General features: G+C 42.8%; 1 protein-coding gene across 1 annotated transcript in view; it reads right to left on the reverse strand.

Annotated features, from left to right (window-relative positions):
* Nucleotides 1–25,808, reverse strand: part of LOC117367040 (intestinal-type alkaline phosphatase-like) — a 28,340-nt gene extending 2,532 nt beyond the window's left edge. The window contains exons 1-9 of the mRNA XM_033959242.1: nt 25,649–25,808; nt 18,422–18,537; nt 15,911–16,085; nt 11,000–11,172; nt 10,771–10,905; nt 7,614–7,689; nt 6,718–6,852; nt 4,483–4,674; nt 1,013–1,123 (exon numbers count right to left, since the gene is read on the reverse strand). Coding sequence (XP_033815133.1) covers nt 1,013–1,123; nt 4,483–4,674; nt 6,718–6,852; nt 7,614–7,689; nt 10,771–10,905; nt 11,000–11,172; nt 15,911–16,085; nt 18,422–18,535 — 1,111 coding nt within the window. The 5' untranslated portion in view covers nt 18,536–18,537; nt 25,649–25,808. The remainder of the gene's footprint in view (nt 1–1,012; nt 1,124–4,482; nt 4,675–6,717; nt 6,853–7,613; nt 7,690–10,770; nt 10,906–10,999; nt 11,173–15,910; nt 16,086–18,421; nt 18,538–25,648) is intronic.
* Nucleotides 25,809–26,045: the final 237 nt, after the last annotated feature.

The following is a 26,045-nucleotide window of genomic DNA, read 5'->3' on the forward strand; positions in this document are numbered from 1 at the left end:
GCCAAAAAAGTGCCAACAATTTTAGAGCATGGGTGTGGGAATGCATGCTGTCATCTAGGGGTGGAGAGGCAAAATGCTCCCTCCAAGGAGTGGCCGGGTGCAGGCAAATATTTTTTCATATGAGTAACAAGTTCTAAAAACAGTATCAGCAATGCATTTCTGTGTAAAGCACAACAAGAACCCATCATACATCAGGTAATTGATTTCATTTAAGTTTTTATAGTCTAATGTAAAATGTAACAGTCACGGCTCACATGCTCCACTTCAAGGGGATACAAGTATGATAGAAGGTCAGGGGAGGGAGTTCTTGCAGAGGGGTCTGGTGATAGAGAGGGGTAGAGGGTTTACTAGAGACAGGGAGAGGGAGTGCTTGATGTCATCTGGGGCAAGGACCAATGGTGGCCAATCCAGGTCCCTAGTACCTGGCCAAAACCCAAGGAGTAGCAACATTCCATTATCTCAGAGTACGCAAGATTCCGAGCCAGCTGCTTTAACCACTAGGCCACTCCACATAGACCTGGCTATTTAAGAAGCAGATATCTAGAAGTCTGCCAGGGAGCCTACGTGTAAATGGCCACAGCCTTCCAGTGTCTCTCATTCACAAATTGCTCCGATTTCCTGAAAACACAACTTGTGGAGTCACCAGGACAGGTCTGGCAACGCTTTTCAGGCACCTGGGGAGTCAGAATGCCGGGATCTTACCCAATGAACTAGTAAGGTGGGGGATGGTCTTTCTTAAGGGCGCCGGCATCTGCCCTCCTCCCCTACCCCGTCACTCTTTAACATTCATGGCACGAACAGCAACTTCAACCTGGCTCTTCTTCTGACATCACTTCCTGGGCCCGCACCTAGGAAGTGATGTCAAAGGAAAGGCCGATGCTGATGTGATCAGCAGGTTGAGGTTGCAGCTCACGCCGCAAACATTAAAGGGGAACGGGGGAAGGGAAGGGGCGTGCGGCAGGTGGGGGGTAGGGAAGGCGCCATCTCACCCTCGCTACGTCACTGATCTTACCACTGATTATGCTGCTGACATTTGGACGGCTATCGTTAAAGTATCCGGGTCCGTTGCCATAGAGAATGGAAGTGTACACCTTGCCATCCATTGCCAGTTTTGGCGCCAGACCTATAAACATGAAGACAAAAAACACCCAATGCAGTGAAGACAATAACCATCCAATACTATGCCCTAAAGACTCAACAAGGATCCACTGCGGTTTACAAGAAGAATTCTGAGCATTCATTGAAGATTTGTAGGTTTGAAGCCAGGAGAACTACAGTGAGAAGATTCGGCTGCATGACTTATCAACCTTGCTACGCTCACCTTATCACTCCACTGACTCCCTATCTGCCTCCGCATACAGTTCAAACTCCTATCACTAACCTACAAGTGTGTTCATGCCGCAGCCCCTTCTCTCTCCTTATACACCCTCCCGAGAACTTTTATCTATTCCCTTCTCCATGCCAATTCCAGACTTCGTTCCTTTCATCTAACTGCCCCCTATGCCTGGAATAAATTACCCGAGTTTGTCCACCAAGCCCCTTCCCTTGTTTAAAAGCAGACTGAAAACCCACCTTTTGATATAGCCTTCAATCCATACCCTTACTCCCCTCTGCCCACTGCTCACCATCCTAGCTAGCAAATTAATCATCCCCCCCCTCGTGTCCCCAACCTGGCATCCTGTTTGTCTGTTTAGATTGTAAGCTCTTTCGAGCAGGGACCATCTCCTTTGTGACTCTGTACAGCACTGCATACATCTGGTAACGCTATAGAAATCATTCATAATAGTAGGTAGTGTGGTAGGCTGTTCCAGATTTTGGGGACTTGGAAGTTTTTTCTGGTGGATTACTTGAGTCAGCTTAAAGCACCTCGTCCTTCTCGAATATGGCTTTATAGACCATATGGGTTATAGTTTATTATTTATAGTCTGCCTTTAACAAGGCAGATTACAACCTTACGTACATAATAAGCATTCGATACAACATAAAAATATTACAACACACCAGCAAGCAATCTTGAATTCTCCTTTTCACCAGTGTAGCTCTGCCAATAAAGAACTGACCCTCTCAAATTTTCCCAAACAAAAGATCAGTCTAGCTGCTGTAATCTCGCATGTTCATTCTCTGTATAAGGAGTTGCAATAGTCCACATCTCCAGTCATGGCACATGGGCTTGTCGTGCCACTGGGGCTGAAAGCTATGCCATCGGTAGTTTCATTACCAGCAGGCGGACAGGTTTCAGCAGAGATGTCAGACTAACGATGTACCACCCATCTGGGCAGTGTTGGAGGCAGAAGATCGTGTTTGACGCGACAACATTGAATGTCTACTGCGCAGAAGAAAGGCCCAGCAATCTACTTCTGTATATCATCAAGTCGCTGGGACTCAAACACAAGTCAATGGCAACCTAACAATAGTCCAGATATGGGTGTAAGACCGTCTGTGTGACTATTCTAAAGTGGGTCTGGCTTAAGATAGGTCTTATTGTTCTATTGTCTCAATCTAAAGAAATCAGTTTGTGCTCCAAAGGTTAGATAAGAGTCAAGAATAACATCAAACCAACTTCATATAAACCAACATGAAATAACGCAAGAAACCCATCTGCAAAGAGAACGTCAGCCCTACAGTTCACACATAAGAAATGTAACAGCAGAACTAAAAGCATCAAAACTGCTGACTGGGAGAGGGAAGAGGTGGGCACTAACCTAAGGATGATCCATTCCTGCATGGATTGCATCTGCAAGTCATCCAGAAAGAAGCAGAGCAGAAATATCCCCCAGTTTCTATAAGGTAGGGAGAACGAGAGGGCACTCTCTGAAGTTAAAAGGGGACGGATTCCGTACAAACGTAAGGAAGTTCTTCTTCACCCAGAGAGTGGTAGAAAACTGGAACGCTCTTCCGAAGGCTGTTATAGGGGAAAACACCCTCCAGGGATTCAAGACAAAGTTAGACAAGTTTCTGCTGAACCGGAGCGTACGCAGGTAGGGCTAGTCTCAGTTAGGGCCCTGGTCTTTGACCTAAGGGCCACCGCAGGAGCACAATTGGCCACTGGTCTGATCCAGCAGTGGCAATTCTTATGTTCTTATGATATCAGACTCTCTTATTTCCAGCCTTTCAATTCCCTCCATAATTTCTGCCATTTCTCTGGGGAATGGTGCATGGCCGGGGCAAGGACTTTCACTGGCTGTAGGGGGAGGTGTTTCTGGAGGTAGAGCGGGACTGAGGTTTGGAACTAGGCACATACCGTATGTTTGCATTATATACTGGAAAAGGTGGTCATATAACTTTCACTAAGCTAATTTTCAAACCGAGCGTTTGCACTTTGAAACTCTGTCTACATACTCTTTCCACTACTGTGAGCAGTCAGAAAATATATTCCTTCGTTTTCTATTAGTTTGACTTCTCCACTAATTGCATTGGTTGCAACTATCTACTACAACTAATCATTCCTATAGCGCTACTCCATGTACGCAGTGCTGGACAGGGACTTCCTCTCTCCCTAGTGAGCTCTCAGTCTAAGTTTTTTGTACCTGGGGCAATGAAGGGTTACGTGACTTGTCCAGAGTCACAAGAAGCTGCAGTGGGAATTGAACCCTATTCCCCAGGCACTGGCGTAGTGACGGTGAAAGGCACCTGGGGCGGTGGCACCCCCCTTCACCCTCTTCTGAAACCCCTCCCTCCTTCCCTGCCCCCTGTTGTGCATGTGTCCCGGCCCCTTTCCCGACAGCAAGCAGCGTCTCCAACTTGCTGTCCACGCTGGTGTTGGCTCTCCCTCTGACATCACTTCCTGGGGAAAAAGTTAAGTTTACTCTATAATGGAGGGTTCCAACCCCCCCCCCCCAACAGCAGTGCGAAGAGTATGAAGTAAACTGGGGGGAGTTTCCCCACTCACACCCTGCGGCGTGCTGGTGTCTTGCGCCAAATTGTCGGCGCTGCAATGTTGGCGTGCTGAAGTCTCGCATGCGAATGACTATGAACCATGTAACCCACTTAGTCCTTTGAAATGCCAACTGTGTCAGCAGCTTCCCTTTAGAAGACTATCCTGGGTCATCAATTGCATTTTGTTCAAACAAATCAGCCCTTCCTAGTCGACAATCTTTACATTTTTTGGCTCACTTTTCATTCAACATTCATATTTTAAAAATAGTTTGCTGGTCTCTAAAAGTAAAACATCAAGTATCCTAAAAAAAATATATATATCCAGAACATAAACACATTGGGAAAATTCCTCAGCTGGAATGTTTGACTAGTAACTGTCACGATATAGAGATTGATCCATCAAGAATTAAATTGAAGTTTATTTCAATTTAATATTTCCCAACAGAGTTGTCTATTAGCAGTACAGTATTTACCTCGGTTTCCTTGTCTTCCTCAGCAAAACCTCAACTCCAGCGTATTAACTGCATTGAGGGTCGTTATTGTTTAAATATGTAGCACAAATATTATGAGGATAGTTTCTGGGAATTCATGCCAGATGTCACTTACCAAAGATGGAGTTGCCACGATAGGTGTATCCACCAAAACTGAAAACATGAGAGTGGTCGGCAGTGACCACAGTCAATGTCTCCGACTCCTCGGTCATCTCACCAGCTTTCTTGACGGCTCGGTCAAACATGACACCTTCCGTCAGAGCTTGCTTTGCTTTCCCATCATGGTGGCCATGGTCAATTCTGCCTCGTAAAGATAAATCAGAAATTTATCAATCAAGCATTGGGGTAATCTGCACTGAACATTGTGACCCAAACAGCAGTGGCAAGACTCCAAGAATGGATTTGCATACATGGAGTGATCATGGTTAAATCCAAAATATTAATGAGCAAAGAGGTCCTGGATGTCTCAGATAACGGTTTCACTGGTTTTGGTATCTGTGCGAATCAGGAGAAAATGTGTTAATAAAACATGGAGGAAGACCTGGATTTAGTGTTGGTCTTGTAAGAATCATTGAGAAAGATGACAAGACTAAAAATGGCTTCCCGGTGAAGGTCAACACTTTAACCAAAGAAAGGGGTTTAAAGGGGGTGGGGCACTGGTGACAAGTTGATTGTAGGAATTTATACACTTATCCAACTAAAATGAGCAGACTGGCTGGGACAGGCTGGTTTTTTCTGTCATCGTTTTCTCTGTTACTCTAGAATGAAGATAACATTAGAAGGCTGAGGAGCTAAGCAAATGGCTGAGGGGTGGATGGTGCACTAAAGGGATGGCCAGCCCAAACATTTCATTTCTTTTAGTTTCCCACCTGTTTACAGGAATTCGGGTGGGGTGGGTTTTTGGGGTGGGGTAGGTTTTTGTTAAATGCCATGAGTAATGCTGCAGGAAAAAAAGGGTACGCTATTTATAATACAGCACAAACAAACTAATTGGTGGTGGTGGGGGGTTTCCTGTCATTTCAAAGAAAAATGACATCAACCAATATTTCAAACAAATACACGTCCCTAGGTATGGAGCAAAAATTACAGATAGAAGATGAAAACACAAGATGATGACAACAACTGCCCTTACACCCCAAAATGGAGGCCGCTCAACTCCTTTTCCCAGCCTACTGAATGTTCAACCAGTGCGCTTGCAGGAGGAGCAGAGAACAACAGGTTTCTTGCCTTTGGTCTGCCTTAGGGAAGAGAGGGGTGTAGAGGTAGGTTATAGGGATAGGATTAGAGGCAGCTACAAAGTTAGTCAGGGGCACTGTTCAGGCAATTAGGCCTGAGGGGCCACCGCGGGTGCGGACCGCTGGGCAAGATGGACCTCTGGTCTGCCCCAGCGGAGGCAACTTCTTATGTTCTTATAAGCTAACTCCCACATTGAGAAAGGAGCAGAGGAAGGGAAGGGAAGGCTTAGGAAGGTGCAAGTGCTGCTCTTAAGCTGGAGGCCTTGGACCAAGTTCAGCTCTTAATCTGAGACCACTGTAGCAGATCACTAGAATGTGCTGTCTCTCATTAGACCGAGGAATAGGCTGGAATCCCTGCTCCCAGTCTGACCTTACCCTGCATTGGGAGGTAATGGAGGATGTCACTTGTTAGTCAGGGGGGTCTTACTTTTGGAGAGAATTAAGAGACTAGGTCATACCACACAGGGACTGCTCTGACCACTAAACCAGAGAGGATAGTCAGGTGGGATCTTTTAAAGAGAAAGAGATAATGGTTACTGCGGATGGGCAGACTGGATGGGCCATTTGGCCTTTATCTACCATCATGTTTCCTTTTGTACATAAATATTTTCTTGCTACTCTTAGTTATGTGTGTTGTAGTTCAATAGTATACACATATCTTTGGGGGAGTTTGAGCTTAAAACAGCTAGTTGGGATGTGTGATTTTAAATATGCAGAGAGCTTTGTTTTGTACACTTCTCTACCTTGCACCGTCCATCAACAATTATTGGTTTGCTTCTACCTTGTTCTACTAGAAACCTAAGTGCTCTTTGTTATCCCTACCTTACATATCTCCCTATAAAGCAATAAACCAGTCAAGGGTGTAATAAGGATGAAGTAGAAGGTAGATTACATGGAAATTGGAAGGGTTTTAGTATTGTCTAATGCAATTTGAGGCACTACAGGACTTCTCGTCTACCTGTACTGTGGTTCCTGCTGTGAACTATGGAACCAGGACTGTAGCAGTCCCTAAACTTGTTTAAAAATGTTTAAAAAAAAAACTGGAAGAGTCTTAAAACAAAACTTGTGAATTCTTCATTGTACAGATAAAATGAAAACAGAGAAGGAGAACTTATCTTCAACAAAGAGGTAGAATCCTTTGGGGTTTCTGCTGAGGAATTGGATAGCTTTTTCTGTCATTTCTATAATTGAAGGATCAGAGTTGTTGTTCCGATTTAACTCATACTTCATGTCCCCAGGCTCAAACAAACCTGCATAACAAAAAAATAAATAATAATAAAGGACATGCAGAGAAACAGAAATGTGAGAGGGGAGGGGTTTGGAAAGGGAACTCAAGGGATTAGACAGGGATCAACTGGGACTTGGTATTGGAAGATTTTTTTTTTTTTTAAAGAAACCCTTATAAAAATAGCTTTGGAAAATGCTGGATTTTTTTTTGTCTGCCTTAAGCTACCATTCTTACAATGATCAGTTCTCTTTAGCAGTGATAAGAGGGTACAATGAAGGACTATTTCCTGCTCACCATTTTATGACCAGACAGTTAGGGAGGAGATGATGGAAATCAAAAATTAAATAAAATACCTTGGCCCTTTCCATGCTGTTTTTTGTAGGATTTCTAGATAATTTTTCAAGTTTTGGTTTTATCCTGTGAAATCCAAGAGCTCATATATATGCCTGCGGTCCTTAGAGATAGTATAACGGAATCCAGGAAAACCAAAGGTAAAACAGGACTGACTCAGTTGTGGTCAGTAACAGTCTTTCAAAGTCTTATATGACAATAATATTCTACTGTCCACAGTAAAATTGATTTTACTACTGTCAAAATAAGTGTGACGGCAGAAATGTGAAAACAATAACTTTACACACATCTGTCATCATGAAGACTGCACTTCTGACCTCCTGTCACAAGAGGTGCTAAAGCTAACTAGTCCTACAGCTAGACAGAAACTAAGGGTTAGTTAATACATGCTGCCCAGACCCCCTCTGAATATTGCTCACTATGTTATCTTACCCATAATGTGTGTTATCCTGGGGTTGGTGAGGTTTAGGTTATTCAGCTGGTCTTTATTCCAAACATACTGAGCTCCCTGATAAAAATAAAAAGGGAAACTTTAATGATGAAGCAGTTGTCTTTTTTCTTTAAGGGAGTAAAGAGAATCTAAATTCACCAATCAAGTGGATGCTTTGGACGTCCAGTTAAGGAAAGCAATAAATGGAACCAATTGAGCCAATATTCAAATGCTGCGGCCATTATATGGTTAAGCATTAATCCCACCCCCAGTATTTAAATTAACCATGTTAAGTATTCCAGCAGTGACCAGCACTGTCTATGTGGCAGACGTTCAACCACCCTCTGCTGTTCTGTTGTCCTAACACTTGTTATTCCACTACGAAAATCATCTTCCACTGTACTAGGAACACGTCTGGAATAAAATCACCACAGTCTCCTGTTGCATTCAGTACTGTAATGCTCCGATCTTCTACTCCAGACTTAATTCTTCCTGAAAAGCTTTTATTATAATGATGCCTTAGCGGCTCATGTCATCTTACGTCATAGGAAAGACAACGCAAAATTAAACTTCTGGCTCCACACCTCCAAAAGGAAGTCTGGACTCGGCTAGACAACTCTCCACACTCATAATGTCTCAATCACCACAGAGCTAATTTTCAGCTCATTATACAACTTGTTTAATTGCGCTCCATAGGCACGCATTGCTCTTACTAAAATTAAAATTAATCTTTATCATGGTTTTCAATTTTATATTTGTTAATGTATTTGCTTCAATTTGTATTCACATTTTATAATATTGCTATAATAATCGTTATGTTGTATTACAACAGTTTTACTTTTTATCAACTGTAATTCAAAAATCATCAATAAAAAGACTTCAATAAAACCAGCCCAGCGGAACATCTGTGATTATCAATAAAGTTAGGTGAAGGGCCTCCATTCGGCCCTTACACTGCCCAGATAAGGTCACTGAAAATTCACAAATAGTGTTGGCTAGGGCAGATAGAAGCTCCACTCACTGGACAATTACTTTAGGTTTTGGTTTTTTTTAATCTTTATTAATTTTTAAAACTCACAATAAGTGTAACATAAAATACAATCATTTTATACTTTAACATCACTTAATATATCATCAAATTCTAACTCTCATCAAATATTCCCCCTCCCTTATACCCAACAATTATTCATAAGCAAAAGAAATCATAAAATATTCCCATTCCCCCACCCCACTCTGGACGTGTATGAACAAAAGGGAAAAAATTAATATTTATTCTATGCATTAATTTCAATCTTTACAGTATCTTGTTAATGGCTCCAAAATAACCTGAAATTTCTTAAAATTTCCCTGCTGCATGGCAGTTACTTTACTTTACTTTAGTTTTAAACACTGGACTGAATACGTTTATGCCATAAAAGAGGGAACTTCCTTAAAGGGGGAGAGCTGAAGAGCCTTGTTTGGGTGGAAAGAAGACCCCCCCTATAATAAACCAAGCTTTAGTCCCACCCCCAAGCACTGTTCCTTCTAAACTGAGCGGGTGTTCTCGACTTATAGTCCTGCCAGTGGGGGGTGCTGTTTCACTATCACATGTTCAGAGACAGGCAAACTCTGCAGGACTCCAGGAAATCTGCCTGTCCCCTAGTAGTGCTGCCTTATTCAGGGAAAATTTTTCAATTTGATTCGATTCACTTTTCCCACCCAATCGTGCGTTTTTTTCAAATGTCCTGGAGGGTTTATTTTGTAGCTTCTTCACCTACCCCCATCTCCTTTTGCCATCTCCAACTCCATGCTGGCACAGTGGTATAAACAAAAAAGACTTTTCCTCTCTTTATTAGGTCCTGGTTCACGCTCACTGTCTAACCCCAGCTCTGGCAGGAGACACATTTCAAATCTGACATATTGTAATCACAAAATAGAAATACAATTATTTTTGCTATCTTTTGTTCTTTAGTCATTTTATCATTGAAATCATGTTGGTCCCAGGCTCTGGTTTCTGTTTGTATTCTGTTAACTCGCTCACCAGGGTCTCCTGCCCATTTGACGTTTTCTTCTTTCTCTGTGCTCACCAACCATTCCATCTCTGTACCTTCCCCTTCCACTGCCATATCCAACATTTGTTTCTTTCCCACTATCTACCATCTTTCTCTCTCTCCCTGCCTTGTGCCCCTAGCTCAAACCTCTCTATTCTTCTCCATGCAGCATCTCTCCCTTCCTCCCCTCCATCATCATGTGCAACATTTCTTTCTCTCTCCCCATGCACCATGTCTCCCTGCCCTCCATCCTATGTCCAACATTTCACCCTCTTTTTTCCATGCATGTCTCCCTCCCCTCCACCATATGAAGGATTTCTCCCTCTCACCCCTTTCTACCTGTTTGTTGCATCTTTTCCTTCCTCACCTCCACCCCATGTCCAACAATTATTTCTCTCTCCCCCATTTGCAGCAGCTTTCCATCCCTCCCTCCAAGTTCCCTGTGCAGCACCTTTCCGTCCCTCCTATCCCCCTGTGCAGCATCTCCCAACCAATTCCCCCCTCCATGGAGATCTGACATACCTTTGGGCCTCCCAAAGCAGCAGCAGTGCCCCACCAGGACTTCCCTCTGCCGCATCATCAATGATGTCAACAGTGACATGGCAGAGGAAAGGCCCCGGCGGAGCAGACCACAAGCAGCCTGTTCAGACTGCTGCTTCTACTGGCTGGCTGGGCACTTCTGCTGCTGCTGCTTTAGGAGGCCTGGAGGTACTGTCAAGTCTCACCAGGGAGGGGGTGGTGGTTGTTGGTCACTGAATTGGCGAGTCTGATTTTTTCAGAGAATGAATCAAAGTGAATCGGTGAATCGATTCAAATCGGTGAACTAGGCAGCACTAGTCCCTAGTGATTTAAAATCCAGTACTGAAGCACCCACCACCACCACCATCACCACTAGCAGCAATGCAGTTGGAGGACTGCCTCTAAGCTCTCCAGGCTCAATGCTGTGCTGGGCAAATTATTGTTGGGACCATGGCCCCTGTGGAACACCTTCTTCAACTGCCTATACTTGAGAACCTTGGTTCCTTGGCATCTTCCCCAAGTCAGACCCATTGAAAAAGATTTTTTTTCCAGATCATGAAGGAAAGAAGCATGAGATAGCCTTAAAACAAGGTTTAGGATATGCACTGACCGGCTTTGTCTTTTTCCATTCTTCTATAAGATTCCTCCCATCTATGCGGAGTCCATTTTGTTTAGTGTTATCAGGATACTCAGGATCAGGAGTCCCTGAAGGGGTCATATACTTTCTTCCTCCTCCAAGGATAATCTGCAAAGTTCATGGGACAAATCCTCATGTTTATATTCCACTAGGTGCAGTTCATTGGTCAATGAGTGAAAGATATGACGAGTACCAGACGTACATCAATATCTGTGTTGCTGATTAGCTGAGAAGCTATATCCCGGCAGCCCTCATCCAAAGCCTTTTTTGGCATGTTGGCATCAGAGTACCAGTCGCGATCGGCAATATGGGCATAGTTGCCTGAAGGGGAAGCATGCTGCACACGTGTAGTGGTCACAATCCCAACTGATTTACCTGCACCAAAAGAGGACACTCACAGTTACCACAAGGGGGCAGTGTCAGAATAAGGCTTTTACTGCCCTCTAGAACAAAGGAGCTAGAGTTCAGTCCACCACGGAATGGATCAGTCTCAAGTACGGTTGCCACTTTTTCAAGGGGATGAAGAATTCATTAAAGAGTTGAAAAAAAGTCAAGGTCACAGTTCCGATTCCCTCCTTTTAGCTGGAGCGAATCAGAGTTTGCTGAAGCTCTTGGGTCTCTGCAGCGGATTAATTACATAATATGTAATCAGATGTCACAGTTGGGAGAGAATGTGAATTGAAGATATACTGTGATGCCCAGGAAGAGGTGGATAAAATTCAGCCAATTCCCACTGAAAAGCAAAATTTTATCTACTATCGCTGTTATTAATTTGTTGCTAATCTTAGGATATTATAGTGTACCTGCAAAAATGTCTAAGATTTCTTGTTTGTTTTTGATCAAATTTAAAACCATAGTTTGTCCATCCTCGCTGTGATTCAGAGTTATAAGGCCTGAATGGACCCACAGCTGATCTCAGACAAAGGCTATGAGGTTGATTTTTGTCTCCATTTTAGGTGAAGAGGTATCTGGTTGCCATGATAGTCCACTGAATGTCACTGTGACCTGATTTCCAGAGCTCTGTTGCTAAACTCATTTACAGTAAATTAGGGGTTGGAAATAGGTCCCTCTTTCCCTTACTCCCACTATAACATGATGTATACTTTACCAGTATATTGCAGCCTGATAATGGACACAGACAGCGGCTCTCAAATGTTCATCACAAATGTACTGAACTCAAAAAGCTTCCGTTACAACACCTGCCTTCTGACAAATTGAGGTTAAGGAAACCATGGATTGTTCAGTAGAGAATGACACGGTGACAAAATTCATCACCGTTCCCGTCCCCGCGGATAACCACGGGAAATAACCCCATATCATTTTCTAGTGTCTATTTCAACCTCGGTCCTTCTACACCAGCATTCTTCAAAGCAAAGCTTGCGGGTCAGTGGTTGTGGCCATTCATACTCTGATTCTTATGTGAGCCAAGGATAATGAAGCCATTGTGACATCACTGATGTGATTGGCTCTTAGGCACTGGTGGAATGAGGCATTATGACATCACAATATCTGCTCTGGATACCAGAGACTGTCATTCTGTAGTGTCTGTTTCAACCTCGGTCCTTCTACACCAGCATTCTTCAAAGCAAAGCTTGCGGGTCAGTGGTTGTGGCCATTCATACTCTGATTCTTATGGGAGCCAAGGATAATGAAGCCATTGTGACATCACTGATGTGATTGGCTTTTAGGCACTGGTGGAATGAGGCATTATGACATCACAATATCTGCTCTGGATACCAGAGACTGTCATTCTGTAGTGTCTATCTCAACCTCGGTCTTTCTACACCAGCATTCTTCAAAGCAAAGCTTGCGGGTCAGTGGTTGTGGCCATTCATACTCTGATTCTTATGGGAGCCAAGGATAATGAAGCCATTGTGACATCACTGATGTGATTGGCTCTTAGGCACTGGTGGAATGAGGCATTATGACATCACAATATCTGGATACCAGAGACTGTCATTCTGTAGTGTCTATTTCAACCTCAGTCCTTCTACACCAGCATTCTTCAAAGCAAAGCTTAAGTGGTTGTGGCCATTCATACTCTGATTCTTCCCTCTCTCCTTAAAGAATGACATGAAGATGGTTTCCCGCGGTTATCCGCGGGGACGGGAACGGTGATGAATTTTGTCACCGTGTCATTCTCTATTGTTCAGAGCCTTAAGGTAACTAAAGCAAGCAAGGATCCTTGCTCCGCAGGAATTGTAAGTAAAATCACTGATAAAACTGCACCTATATTGGCTAAATTGGTTAATAAATCATTCAAGTCTGGTGTAGAGAATTTGTCCCCATCCCATCCCCATAAGTTTTGTCGCTGTCCCATTCCTGCAAGCTCTGTCTTAACTTCACAAGTCTCGAATACTTACGATTCTAAAGTGTTTGAGGCTTGTGCTAATAAGGATGGAGGTTGCAGGAATGGGGCAGGGACAGAAAAAGAGTTCACGGGGACCGGGGAAAAATTTGTCCCTGTGTCATTCTCTAGTCTAGCTGTAAAATGGATAGAGTGAAACCAGCACTTAAGAAAATGGGTCTTGATAATGAACAAATGAATCATTTTAGACCAATGCCAGTGTTACCGTTTAGCAGGATTGCTCCAGGATTCAGGAAGGCCCATAGTGCCGAGATGTTCTTGTTATCAACTGTTGATAAACGACCATTGAGTTTGGATCAGGGACACAGCTTTTGCATGGTTTCTTTTGCTATTTCTTCTGCCTTTGACTCACTTGATCCTAAGTTGTTATGGAGAATTGCAGGGACTCTATGGGAATGGCTTAAGTTGTTCCTAACAGGAAGAAAGATGTTTGTTCGGAGTAAAGGAGAAACTTCAAATGAGATTTGGAGCAATAGGGATGCATCTCAAGGATCAGTGCTATCTACTATCCTGTTCAATGTTTATTTAGCACCTTAAGGGAAGTTATTAGAGGTCAGGGGTCTTTTATGCTGACGATTTTAAATCAGTAAATGGGATGAAAAGCTGATATCAGAGGTGACAAAGATCAATGACTGGATGCATGAAAATGGATTTAAATTGAATGTTGATAAAATGGAACTCATAATTGTAGTTGATCAATACGAGGACTTATGGCCTAAGACAGTGTTTTTAAAGGAGGTTGTTGTGCATGGTTTTTTGGTGCATTCAGTATGAGCGCTTCAAAGTGCACTCTCGGTACATGGACATTTGAGAATGAAGCAGTAAACCCTTGCAGAAGCTGATTCTGGGAGACACTAATGTGTTCTCACTAAATTATGTAAACTAAGGAAAGAAGGGCGATTTAAATCTAATAAATATCTCAAATACAACCCCACACAGAACAAACAAACCTGCTCAGCAACGCTACAAGGCGATTCATGACGTGGTGGGTGTACTAGAGGAGCACCGAAGGATCCGTGGACTGGCAGATGAAGCCGTGTGGATACCCCTGACGCAGCAAGAACTGGCGAAATGGGAGATTCCCCGTTGGGTACTCTAGCTGCTGCGTTACTATGCTGGATTGAGACATATCTGATGGACTTTGGCAGCTAAGTGGTTTTTTTGGCCTAATGCTATGATTTCGGATCACTGTGCCTTTGGGCCCTGTTGCCACATTTTTTTCACGTGTGGGGTTATGTACCCTGGTGCTTTTGAACATTGACTTTGCAAGCTATTACAGTGCTTTCTTCACCCTTCCGGGTTGTTTATGTAGGAGTGTATGTGAAGTAGAGTTTTTTTGCCAAATGAAGCTGAACTGAGGCTTTTTCTCCACTTCTTTTTTTGTTTTCTGTTTGATTGAGTGTTTCTCCTGCTGGGGATGGTTGGGTGTATGTATGTTTAAGCCTTGTAGCGTTGCTGAGCAGATTCGTTTGTTCTGTGTGGGGTTGTATTTGAGATATTTATTAGACACTAATGTGTCCCATTAGCTTAAAAGATCCTGCACAGTTAAACTTCCTCCCCACCCAATTAGACTAGCATAACTGATTACCTCTGAATCGCTATGATCTTGAGCTAAACACTTCCTCTCACCAATGTTCGAATCACTGATTTGACCTGCATATCAAAATTTACTCTCCCAAGTCCTTCAGTCATGACAACATGAGTCCTGTGTCAGAATACTGTCTGTCTGGTCAGACTAGATGGGCCAATTGGCCTTTATCTGCCACCATGTTTCTATGTAAACCTCCCCAAACATCCACATGTAACCACAAGCCTCTCCAGTGATGCAACAGCCAAAGTGCAAAAAAGACTTCAAATTCTACCCCACAAAAACATATTCTAGATGTATTTTTCGAGAATAGACATTTTGCCACTGCCATATGTCGGAATTGGATTTAGACCTTTCTTTTGATTATGCCCCTCTATATGTTTAGAAGATTATTATTCACATAATAGAAAAACTTTTGTGTAAATATAGACAAAATTGTCTTTTAGTCTATTCTTGCCAATTCCTGCTAAAAGTTTATTTAAAATTTCTTACCCGGCAAAATCAACCTTTGAATCTAGGCGGTGTACAAAATCATAAAAACATACTTTAGATAAAATACAAATTTAAGCTGACAAAGCATCACCGAACGGTAACAATAACTTGCGAAGACTTTTAAAAACAAAGACAAACAGGAACAAAAGGTAAAAAGGCAAGAAGTACAATAGTCCAAGTAAAAGAGAACAATTAGGGAAAAAACAATAGGAGGGGCTGCTCGAAATAATGTTGAACTCAATTGCCCTTAAAAGGCATCACCCAATTTTTCTATTAGGTCTTGTTACTTTATGTCTGCCCCTATCTACTGACGATTATTATCAGTTCTTTTGCTTGTTTGAATCGCACTTTGCCTACTTCACGTATCTCCTTGCCAGATTTTCTTTGCTTAGACCAGGTGATTTTATGCCATCTGCTTTTTAAATGGTTTTTATAGTGTTTTTAATGATTGAAACGATACACATTTTATTTTCTTTTGTCTTTATAGTTACTTGCCCCTAAAGCAGCCCTGTTTGGTGAAATGCGTTGGGCATCATCAGTAATCTTCCCTTAATCTCCTGATTGTCATTTTGGTTACAGCAGACCACCACAACTATCACTGACAATTTTGACCCGGCCTCAAGTATCTCTATCCTACCTCTGGTTCACCCAGCATGGGATGGTACCTGCTTGCTTTGCTCTCTGTAGGACCGATATAACCTCATTTTCTTTCTTGGTGTTGCATATAGATTCTTTGACAGCAGAAGTCACGCCGATGGTCCCATAATTTCCTTTCACTCCGCACAGGTAGGCAGTACTTGTGCCAGCGCTGTCTGGGACCTGACGGTCGACATTGTAGGTCTGGAATTCAAGAGGCAACACTCAGAACAAGAACACAACTTACAGCTTTGCATGCAAGAAGATAAATGTATCAGTCAAGCTGGGATATTCTTAGGATTGGTGCTTTACATCCTCTCTCCCTGGACTTAGTGATCTCTGTGCTATACCCTCTCCCTCCGTGAAACTGCTGTTATACATGCAAACGAGTGGGTGTGTGATGCGAGATACTCCTAACTTATCACCTTCCTGTGGATATCCTTTCTCTTCTTAGCAATGTTGATACAAGGAGTTGAATTCATTATTCCTCTCCTATTATCTAAGTGTCAGTGTTGAATATCATGATAATAATTAATTCCTTTTGTACTTTCAGCATTGGGACTGCCAGAATATGAAGCAAAGATCTCGATATGTAATGTTGAATGTTCCACCGGCAGCGTGAGCAATCAGGTGGCCAGATTGTCTGACAGGCTGCGATGGTATAACTGCAGGCTCAAGGTTCACGATTTGATTTACTAACCACATTCGAAAGTGCTGTCTCCTAGGCTAATCCTTCTAGAACAACTAGGAATCCCCAGAGAAATGCAGTACTAACAGGCCTGTTTACTAAACTGGGTTCTCCATTTAATGTGGGATTTATCGGGTTAAGGGGGCATTTCCACAAGCTCTCACACGAAGTGTGAGCCTCTTGCATGTCATTGGCACCATAAGTCAACACAAACACACTTCTTTGACTTCATTGATGCAAGTCTACTGGTTTGGATTGTAGTTACTACCCATTTACAGAGATGCCAAGGGTGAACCATCACAAAGTATATTCAAATCTAGAATGATTTTAGTATTGGTTTGCAAATGAATCAAGGCAGCGTTACATGATATTGGCTTTTCTATGGGGCCTTTGAAAGAATTCAAAGTGAAAAGCAGTGTGGGTAAATTTTTCGAGCTGAAAATTGTCTTCCACCTAGTAGTTCACAGTATGTACATGCCGGAAATGGAAAAGGAACAAGGGAAAGTAGCAGACAGGAAGGTATGCTCATAATTCTTACTGATGGACCAGGCTTCTCTCTCGTGAAAGCATTGATCAAATTCCGTACAAGTAGTGAAGCTCTGATGAGTGAAAAATAGGGCTCAAAGACTGTAAGAGTGAGAATGCTTTCAGATGTGTGCGACACACTCCTAATGAGTGAGACTGGGCATCTCTGTGTTTGAGTATCTGTAAACTCGTTTCAGATTTTGGGAATCACACGTAGTGTTATCCTATGTATTCTTTTCAAGCAAGTAGTTCAAGAGTGGCCAGACGACCTAAAAGGTTCTGTCTGCGGAAGGGTTTCTATGGCATGGATAGATTGGTCTACAGCAGGGATGGACAATCACAGTCCTCGAGGACCACAATCCAGTCATTGAGCAGTTAGCATTGCAGGCTGGGGACCAAGGAAGACAAGGGTTTAAATCCTGCTGATTTCTCTCGTCATTTTCAGTAAATTACTTAATCCTCCATTGCCTAAAGTCCAGACTTAGGTTGTAAGCCCCCCCTGGAGCAGGGAAATACCTGACTGTAACTCACATTGAGTTACTACTGGAAAGGCACAAGCTAAATCCTAAAGCTTATGGGGGGACAGATCACAATTATGTGTACTCCAGAAGAAAGGCAGGAGAGGAGAGATATGATAGAGACATTGAAATACCTCCATGGTGAAAAAGTAAAGGAGGCAAATCTCTTTCAGTTGAAAGGAAGCTCTGGAGCAAGAGACATAAGATGAAGGGGAAAGAAGACAGAGAAAGAGTAACCTAAGGAAATATTTCTTTTGGGGAATGGCCTCCCAGAGCTGATGATGAAAATACACACTGCATCTGAATTCAAGCAAGAATGAGACAAGCATATAGGGTCTTTAAGGAAAGGAAAGGATTATAGAGCTTATTTGGTATGGATGGGTAGACTGTACAGGCCATATGGTCTTTAGCTGCCGTCCCTATATTTCTATAAATGAGTCGAACTTCTGCAAGAAGTTGAAAGTTCTGCTCGTCAACCAACCTCTTGAAATTACCCTAATTGGATGAGAATGTGATAGGTATGTAGATTATCTAATGTGTGCGGCTTGTTGATTGTTGTGTTCTATTGTAATTGCTCCATTATATACTGCTCATTTATGTGTGTTTTCTTGTACCCCTCCCGGGTTTAGTAATAAAGAGGTGGGTACTGTAAATCAGCCAGAGATGATGAGGAAATGGAGCTTTCCATACCCTTCTTCAGATATACATTAACTTTGGACTGTTTTTATCTCAGAGACTGCAGATAATCCATGTTTAATGATCTATAGGCTGATAGACCTCTGTTCCTGAGAAGATAAGATGGAAAGAACCTTGGACAATGCGATGTAGGGAAACTTGTCCATCGTTAGCTGAGTCTCTTCCCCACTATACCCTTGCAGCTGTCCACTCAGGATTCGGGTAGCAGTCACGGTTGGAACACCCATCCCTGAAATCAAAGAATCAGCAACTATTACTCACGGGAACAGCACTAACTAGACTAAGAAAGTGCCTCACTGGTCTTTTATTGCTGGATACAGTACCAGTTGTAGCACAACACTTCCTGGTTTACAATGTGGTTTACAAAGGTAGCAACACTTGCATTTCAGGCAAGACTTAACTCCATTCAATACATCAATAACCAGAGCAGTCCTTCTCTATCAACACACACAGCACTGGCTTACATCACATTGTGACATTTCGATCCCACACTTTCCTCTTGAGTTCCCAGCAAGTTGCAAATTTAGCTAATTATAACCAAATAGAACTATGTAATATCCAAGTATCTCCTAAGCAGGTATGTTTTCAGCAATTTTGAAAATATACTATGATTTGTCTGATATCTCATCGTACCAGGCAAATCATTCCATCAATTTGCAGCCTGAAATGAAAACATCTCCTTGTAAACAATCTTCCTGCAACTGGGGTAATGTAAGATTAAGAATTCCTTAGACTCTGATCTTGAATTTCTCTCCGGCAATACAATAAGTGGACACATATACCTGAAAGACTTGAAAAATGATGCATGAATTAAGACAAAGCTGGCATTTATATGGTTAACGGGACTTGAGTAACTTTACATCATGTATAGCATTTGCGCCTGATGGTTAAAATACTCAAGGGCCTTCCACTTGAATCCCACATCATGTCTAGACCTACCAAATGTTGGGAAACATTCCTGGCATCATAAGAACAGAAATACTGGGTCAAATGAATGGTCCGTCTAGCCCAGTTTCCTGGTCAATCCAGGTCACAATACCTGGCAGAAACCCAAATAGTAGCAATATTCCATGCTACTGATCCAGGGCAAGCAGTGGCTTCCTCCATGTCTGTTTCAATAGCAGACTATGAACTTTTGCTCCAGGAAGTTGTCCAAACCTTTCTTAAACCCAGCTATGCTAACCGCTGTAACCACAACCTCTGGCAATGAGTTCCAAAGCTTAACTATTCTTTGAGTTAAAAAAAAATTCCTTCTATTTGTTATAAAAGTATTCCCATGTAATTTCATTGAGTGTCCCTTGGTACTTTTTGAAAGGGTGATGACATGTTTTTTTTCCAGATCTTTGCAGTTTTTCTTGTAAAAGTTTGCCATTTTGGAAATGACGTTCAACTGTTTGAAGATTCTTCTCTTAAGTACTGGACTCATATCATTGGTGATTTGATCACTCACTCATCAGAATAGTGTTCTTCACTGGTACATATTTTTAGGTTGGACGTAGGCATTGTTTTGCTGAAACTAGGGAATGACATAGGGAAGGGTTCCTGTTGCAAACTGCGGTTAGCCTTAGGAATGGGAAGAAAATGTGGCTGGTTTACAGCAGGAACCAGAACAAGGCCTTCTACCACCCCAAAGGAGTAGTAAATAGCCTTATTCCTGCAGGAAAAAAAATTTGCACTAGGGTCAGCATGGCAACTCCCCCTCTCCCCACGACTCAGCATCTCCTCCCCAGCTCCCCTCTCACCTATCTTACCCAAACAAGTCAACTGTACCATGCTGAAAAATCTTCAGAGGCCTGTTCCGAGGCCTTCCTTCAAATGACGAGCCCCTCCTTTTGATGTAACTTCCGGTTTTGCGAAACCAGAAGTTACATCTGCTGAAGCAGAACGTACGCAGGTAAAGCTAGACTCAATTAAGGCACTGGTCTTTGACCTAAGAGCCGCCGCGAGAGCAGACTGCTGGGCATGATGGACCACTGTTCTGACCCAGCAGCAGCAATTCTTATGTTCTTATGACTTATGTGAAGGGAACTGGAGCTGAATAGAAGAGAGAGGTGCCAAACCTAAAAGCTGGGAGCTGGAGGGATGGGAGAGCTACTGGATTTGCAGCTCAGAGCTGGAGCTAGAGGGAAAGAAGAGAGATGTTGAATGCATGGAAGGGAGGAGCTAGAGGGAAGAGAGAGGTGCTGGATCCTTGGGGAGTGCTGAGAGAAGGGAGAGAGGTACTGGACCACAGGTTGGCTGGAGGGAAAGGTAAGCTAGGTGCTTAATCCATAGGAGAAGTGCTGAGGGAAGGAAGAGAAGTGCTGGACCTGCAAGGAGGATGAGAGGGTAGGGAAAGAGATATGCTGAACCAAGGGGATGAAGGGAGTGAAATATTTAACAAAGTAGAGGGGTGGAGGGAGGGAGGGAGGAAAGAGAGGCTGAGAGACATATTGGTGTAAGGGAGTAAGAGGGGAGATGCTAGACACAGGGAGATATACTAAAAGAGGGGAGATGGTGGACATGGATGGGAGCACAGGGACAGGGACACAAAGGGGAACGCTGCATGGGGGTGGTTTATGGACACATTCAGTGGGGTAATGCCAGACAGGAGGATATATGGACACAGAGAGAAGATGGCTAGACATAAGGGAGAAGAGGAACACAGAAGAGAGATGTTGGACTTGGGAGGGGGGCATAGAGACACAGAAGATTGACACCGGGCACGGACGGGATAGGGACACAGAATAGTGTTGGTGATGAGGGCAGTGAGATGGGCACAGGGGAAATACTAGAAAAGGAAATATAGGAGACAGAGAAGGGAGATGCTGAACATGGGGAAAAACATACACAGAGATGGAAGATGAATGGTGAGCCTGGGGAAAGAAGACATGTCAAATGGTGAGGAGACCCTGGTGAGTTATTTAAGAGAAGACAGAAGGAAACAGAAACCAGAGCCTGAGACCAATGTGATGTGAAGAATAAAATGACCAGACAACAAAAGGTAGAAAAAAATTATTTTCTATTTTGTGATTAGAATATATCAGATTTGAAACTTGTATCCTGCTAGAGCTGGGGACTGCAGAGCTTCCAGCTGGCTTAGGGCTCTCTCTGACCAGGGGGTAGTTGTCCTAGTTGCACTCCACTAACACTATTCCTGCCATGTGTGACTGGTATTCTCTTAGCTTGATTTTTATATGTAGCATTCTGTAGTAATTTAGCTTGTTCTGTTTTCTCGATAGTGGAGGGGATATTTGTGAGAGGGAGGAGAGGGGAGATGGGGTTTTGTTGATCCTTGCCCTGTTTTTTTTTAAACTTTATCTTTATTCAAATTTTCAGTATAATAAACAAGTAACAAACTTGCATGAAGATTAGAAACTAACATTCTTGAGTCATACACCCCTCTTTTACTAACCGATTAGCGCACGTTAAACGCTAACATGTCCATCGACTAACATGCATGCGTTAGCGGTTAGCGCACCTTAGTACAAGAGGGCCATAATGACTATTTCAAGTTAAACAAATATAGGAAATTAATAATTAATTATTTAGTCCACAAATGTGATCCAAGAACAAAGAAAATAATCAAGAAAAATCTTGCTCTGTATTATTTGTGATTTATAAAATGACAATTGTACAGAATATTGTTTCTTTTTATACTTTAATAAGTTGAGTATAAAATCATAACTATTTGCGGCTTGAGCGGATGGTATCAGACGGTTTGTGGGGACGGGTTAGGGATGGGGTCTGAGCTCGTGGGGACAGGGACCACACTCGTAGGGACTGACTCAATTTTTTTCCATGCCATGTTAAGCCTTCGTATTTATACATTTCTTAATTGAAGGAATAAATATAATTATTTAGACCTTTTTTTGGTTCCTTCTTTACCTCACTCTTTGAACTGCTTCCTTGAGTTCTACATTGGGCCATTCAGAAGTGAACAGCGTTTCTTTTCCACCATTGCTCTTCCTTGCCCAGCTCTAGTCATTGCTGAGCCCTGTCTAGGAAAGGCCTCAGTGTAGCAGATATTTTTAAAAAAGAAACAAAACCCCATAACCATTGTTCAGTGGTTCTAATTGAAGTTTTCATGCTTCACCACTAACTAGTAAAGTGGCACATTTTAGGAAAGGTGGAAGGTGCCAGATTCTGCCATTGCGGAAACGGTAGAGAAGTTGGGCTAATGCTTCTGTTAGATGTCATGGATAATCAGACATCCTGCCTCCATGGGCACGTCAGTCTCATTTTGGGAAGTGGAACATTCTAAGAGGTATAATATTACTTGCTGGGTTACAAGAATTTCCAGCCTTCATAGTAACATAGTAAATGACGGCAGATAAAGACCTGAATGGTCCATCCAGTCTGCCCAACCATATACATGCTCCATAAATTAATTTAATTTAAATGGTCCTTTTTCTTAGATATTTCTGGGCCAGAAACCCCAAGCCTTGCCCGGTAGTGTGCTTAGGTTCCATCTACTGGAGTCTCCATCAAAGCCCATCTTAACCATCCCAGCCATCAAAGCCCTCCCCAGCCCGTCCTCGACTGAATGTCCATATATGGGACACAGGCCATGCAAGCCTGCCCAGTACTGGCCTTAGTTCCTTCAATCTATACCACTTTGTTCTCTAATGCTGCCCCTTCTAACATCAGCAGTAAAATGTGGTTAGCACCAGATGCACATAAGGCTCGAGCGCAGCTGTTAACATCAGTGCTAATGATGGCCACATATTGTATTAGAATTTACTGAAATGGCTGTAATTGAGGTCATTACTCTTTTATAATGCACAGAGAGTAGCCTTGCAATGCACGGAATTTTACCATGGCCTCTAACATAAAAATTAAGGCCAGGTAAGGGGCAGTATTAAGGGTTTTGAGGATTTCTCGCCACTGTTTTAGATTGAATTGATGGCTTTGTCCTTTTTATACAAGCCAAAGAAAGACCATGCAAGTTTTAAGCACTGAAGTGAGACGTAAACATATGTGCGAGTCCAAGATAACCAAAGGTGAAAGCGCGCATGAGCCTTTCAGACATTTAAAGTGCAAGCAATTTTGGAAAATCTCATATCTAAAAGCGCAGAACAGCGCCGATGTGTGCGTTCACTTCCAGCTTTATTTGGACGTGCACACAGGAACCGCACTGCACGTCTGCCGTCCCTCTCAAGTTTCAAATTTATTAAAATTTGATGAAACGCTAATCATAAGAACATAAGCAATGCCTCTGCTGGGTCAGACCTGAGGTCCATCATGCCCAGCAGTCCGCTCACGCGGCGGCCCAACAGGTCCAGGACCTGTGCAGAAATCCTCTATTTATACCCTTCTATCCTCTTTACCAGCAGGAAATTGTCCAATCCTTTCTTAAATCCCAGTACCGTCCTCTGCCCTATTACATTCTCTGGAAGCGCATTCCAGGTGTCCACCACATGTTGGGTAAAGAAGAACTTCCTAGCATTCGTTTTGAATCTGTCCCCTTTCAACTTTTCCGAATGCCCTCTTGTTCTTTTATTTTTCGAAAGTTTGAAGAATCTGTCCCTCTCTACTCTCTCTATGCCCTTCATGATCTTCTAAGTCTCTATCATATCCCCTCTAAGTCTCCTCTTCTCCAGGGAAAAGAGCCCCAGTTTCTCCAATCTCTCAGCATATGGAAGGTTTTCCATCCCTTTTATCAGACGTGTCACTCTCCTCTGAACCCTCTCGAGTAACGCCATATCCTTCTTAAGGTACGGCGACCAATATTGGACGCAGTATTCCAGATGCGGGCGCACCATCGCCCGATACAACGGCAGGATAACTTCTTTCATCCTTCTTGATTATACCTAGCATTCTATTTGCTTTCTTAGCGGCCGCTGCACACTGTGCCGTCAGCTTCATTGACCTGTCCACCATTACCCCTAAGTCACTTTCCTGGGTACTCTCATTCAATAACATCCCTCCCTTCATATAGTTGTACCTCAGGTTTCTGCTTCCCACATGCAGTACTTTACATTTCTCAACGTTGAACTTCATCTGCCATCTCGTCGCCCATTCCCCTAGTTTGTTCAGGTCCCTTTGCAATTCTTCGCAGTCCTCTTTAGTCCGAGCTCCACTGAATAGTTTGGTGTCGTCTGCAAATTTTATTATCTCACACGTCGTCCCTATTTCTAGATCATTTATGAATATATTAAATAGTAGTGGCCCGAGCACTGAGCCCTGCGGAACACCACTTGTGACTCTCTTCCAGCGTTTAACAATTAAAAAGGGGCACAACTAACGCACTTGCTTTCAGTTCCAGTGTGATTTAACTGTGCTAAAATTTAAATAGAATTAAATTCGAGCATCCCTTCGCTGTTCTTTTGTGCATCAGCCCCTAAGTTTGCTTTTGATTTGTTTTCTGATCAAGTGAATATCAAAATAATCCACTGAAACTATTTTATTGAGCGATTTGAGAAACAAAACATTCTTCAGTTGAAACCCATTTGGTTTTTGGGGGCAAATCCTATAGTTTGAAGCACACTTGCTTATTATGATATGTGGTTTTGTATTGATTTTATATACGTTTTATTGTAATGCACTAACTTTTTAGGCAGAGTATAAATTAATAAATATTAGAAAATAAGCAACTAGAAAAAGCAGCTCACCCCTTCCATTTTGTTCTCTTTGCATCAGTTTTGCTTCTCACACACTCTGCAGTTGTAATGCGTATTAGCGCTACGCCTTTTACTGGGTTTCTGAAATAAAACGTGTTGGCAATGGACCTAGAAACTCAGGTTGCAGCAGAGTTTGGTGTACCACAAAGCTGCAGGTCTGTGAGCAAGAATGGGGTGAATGGTAAGTGTCTCATCCAGCCCCGCTGGGGATCCAGCATTACAAGCTGTGCCTGTGACTGGAGCCACCCAGTAGCTGAGATGAAGGATTTTAACAGAGCTTTTCAGTCAAACTACTTCTACCTGGCTCCACTTTAAAGGCAGGAGAGAGGTCATTACAGAAACTTTACCCACAGCCAACCCCCCCCCCCTAAAAATAACCCCAAAAACCCACAGCATTGTTGCCTCACTCTAGAGATGTCGTTACCCTGTTCCATGTTGATGATTTTGAGATGTTCTGGACTTATGACTACTCTATCCTAGTGCTTCATTATCAGACTTGCAGCACTGCTTTGGGATGAATGTTCAAAACACCTCCAGCCTGGAACTGGGAAACTTAGCATCTCTGTTCCCTCAGTAACTCCCACTGGCCAGCAAATGACCATAATGGCCCTGCTTTTGGTCCACATTTACAATCCAGGCCCAAGAGGAAAGTTTCATGCATGACTCTTGCACCTCTTCCCTCGTTGGTGTGCTGCTGAGATCTGGAGTTGGTAGTGCCCGAGGGCTTGTCCTACTCACCATCTCCAAGGAACAGGAGAAGATTCTTTGCCCGATGATGGATTGGCTCCAGCTTCAAGGCTGCCTCAATGGCCTTTGCAGCTTGCTCATTCCAGAACGATGGCTTTGACTCATCCACTGTGAAAAGTTATATATAGTTTTCAATAACGAGAGAAAAGAATATGTCTGGTCTCTTTTCAATGCACTCAAACAGCAGATCCTACCTTGTCATGGCAGACACACAAAGAAAACAGAGGTGACCTATTGTGGTCAAGACTCGGCACGTACATGTTTCAACCGTAAGGCCTGTCTCAGGAGTCTGGGTCTCAATGCAGAGTTATGGCCATATCAATACACTATTTGGCATAGTAGACAAACTTTTTAGTTGGTCATTTTGTTTGAACAATTGACTATTTGA

The sequence above is a fragment of the Geotrypetes seraphini genome, chromosome 9, assembly GCF_902459505.1.
Source record: "Geotrypetes seraphini chromosome 9, aGeoSer1.1, whole genome shotgun sequence".
NCBI classification, from domain to species: domain Eukaryota; kingdom Metazoa; phylum Chordata; class Amphibia; order Gymnophiona; family Dermophiidae; genus Geotrypetes; species Geotrypetes seraphini.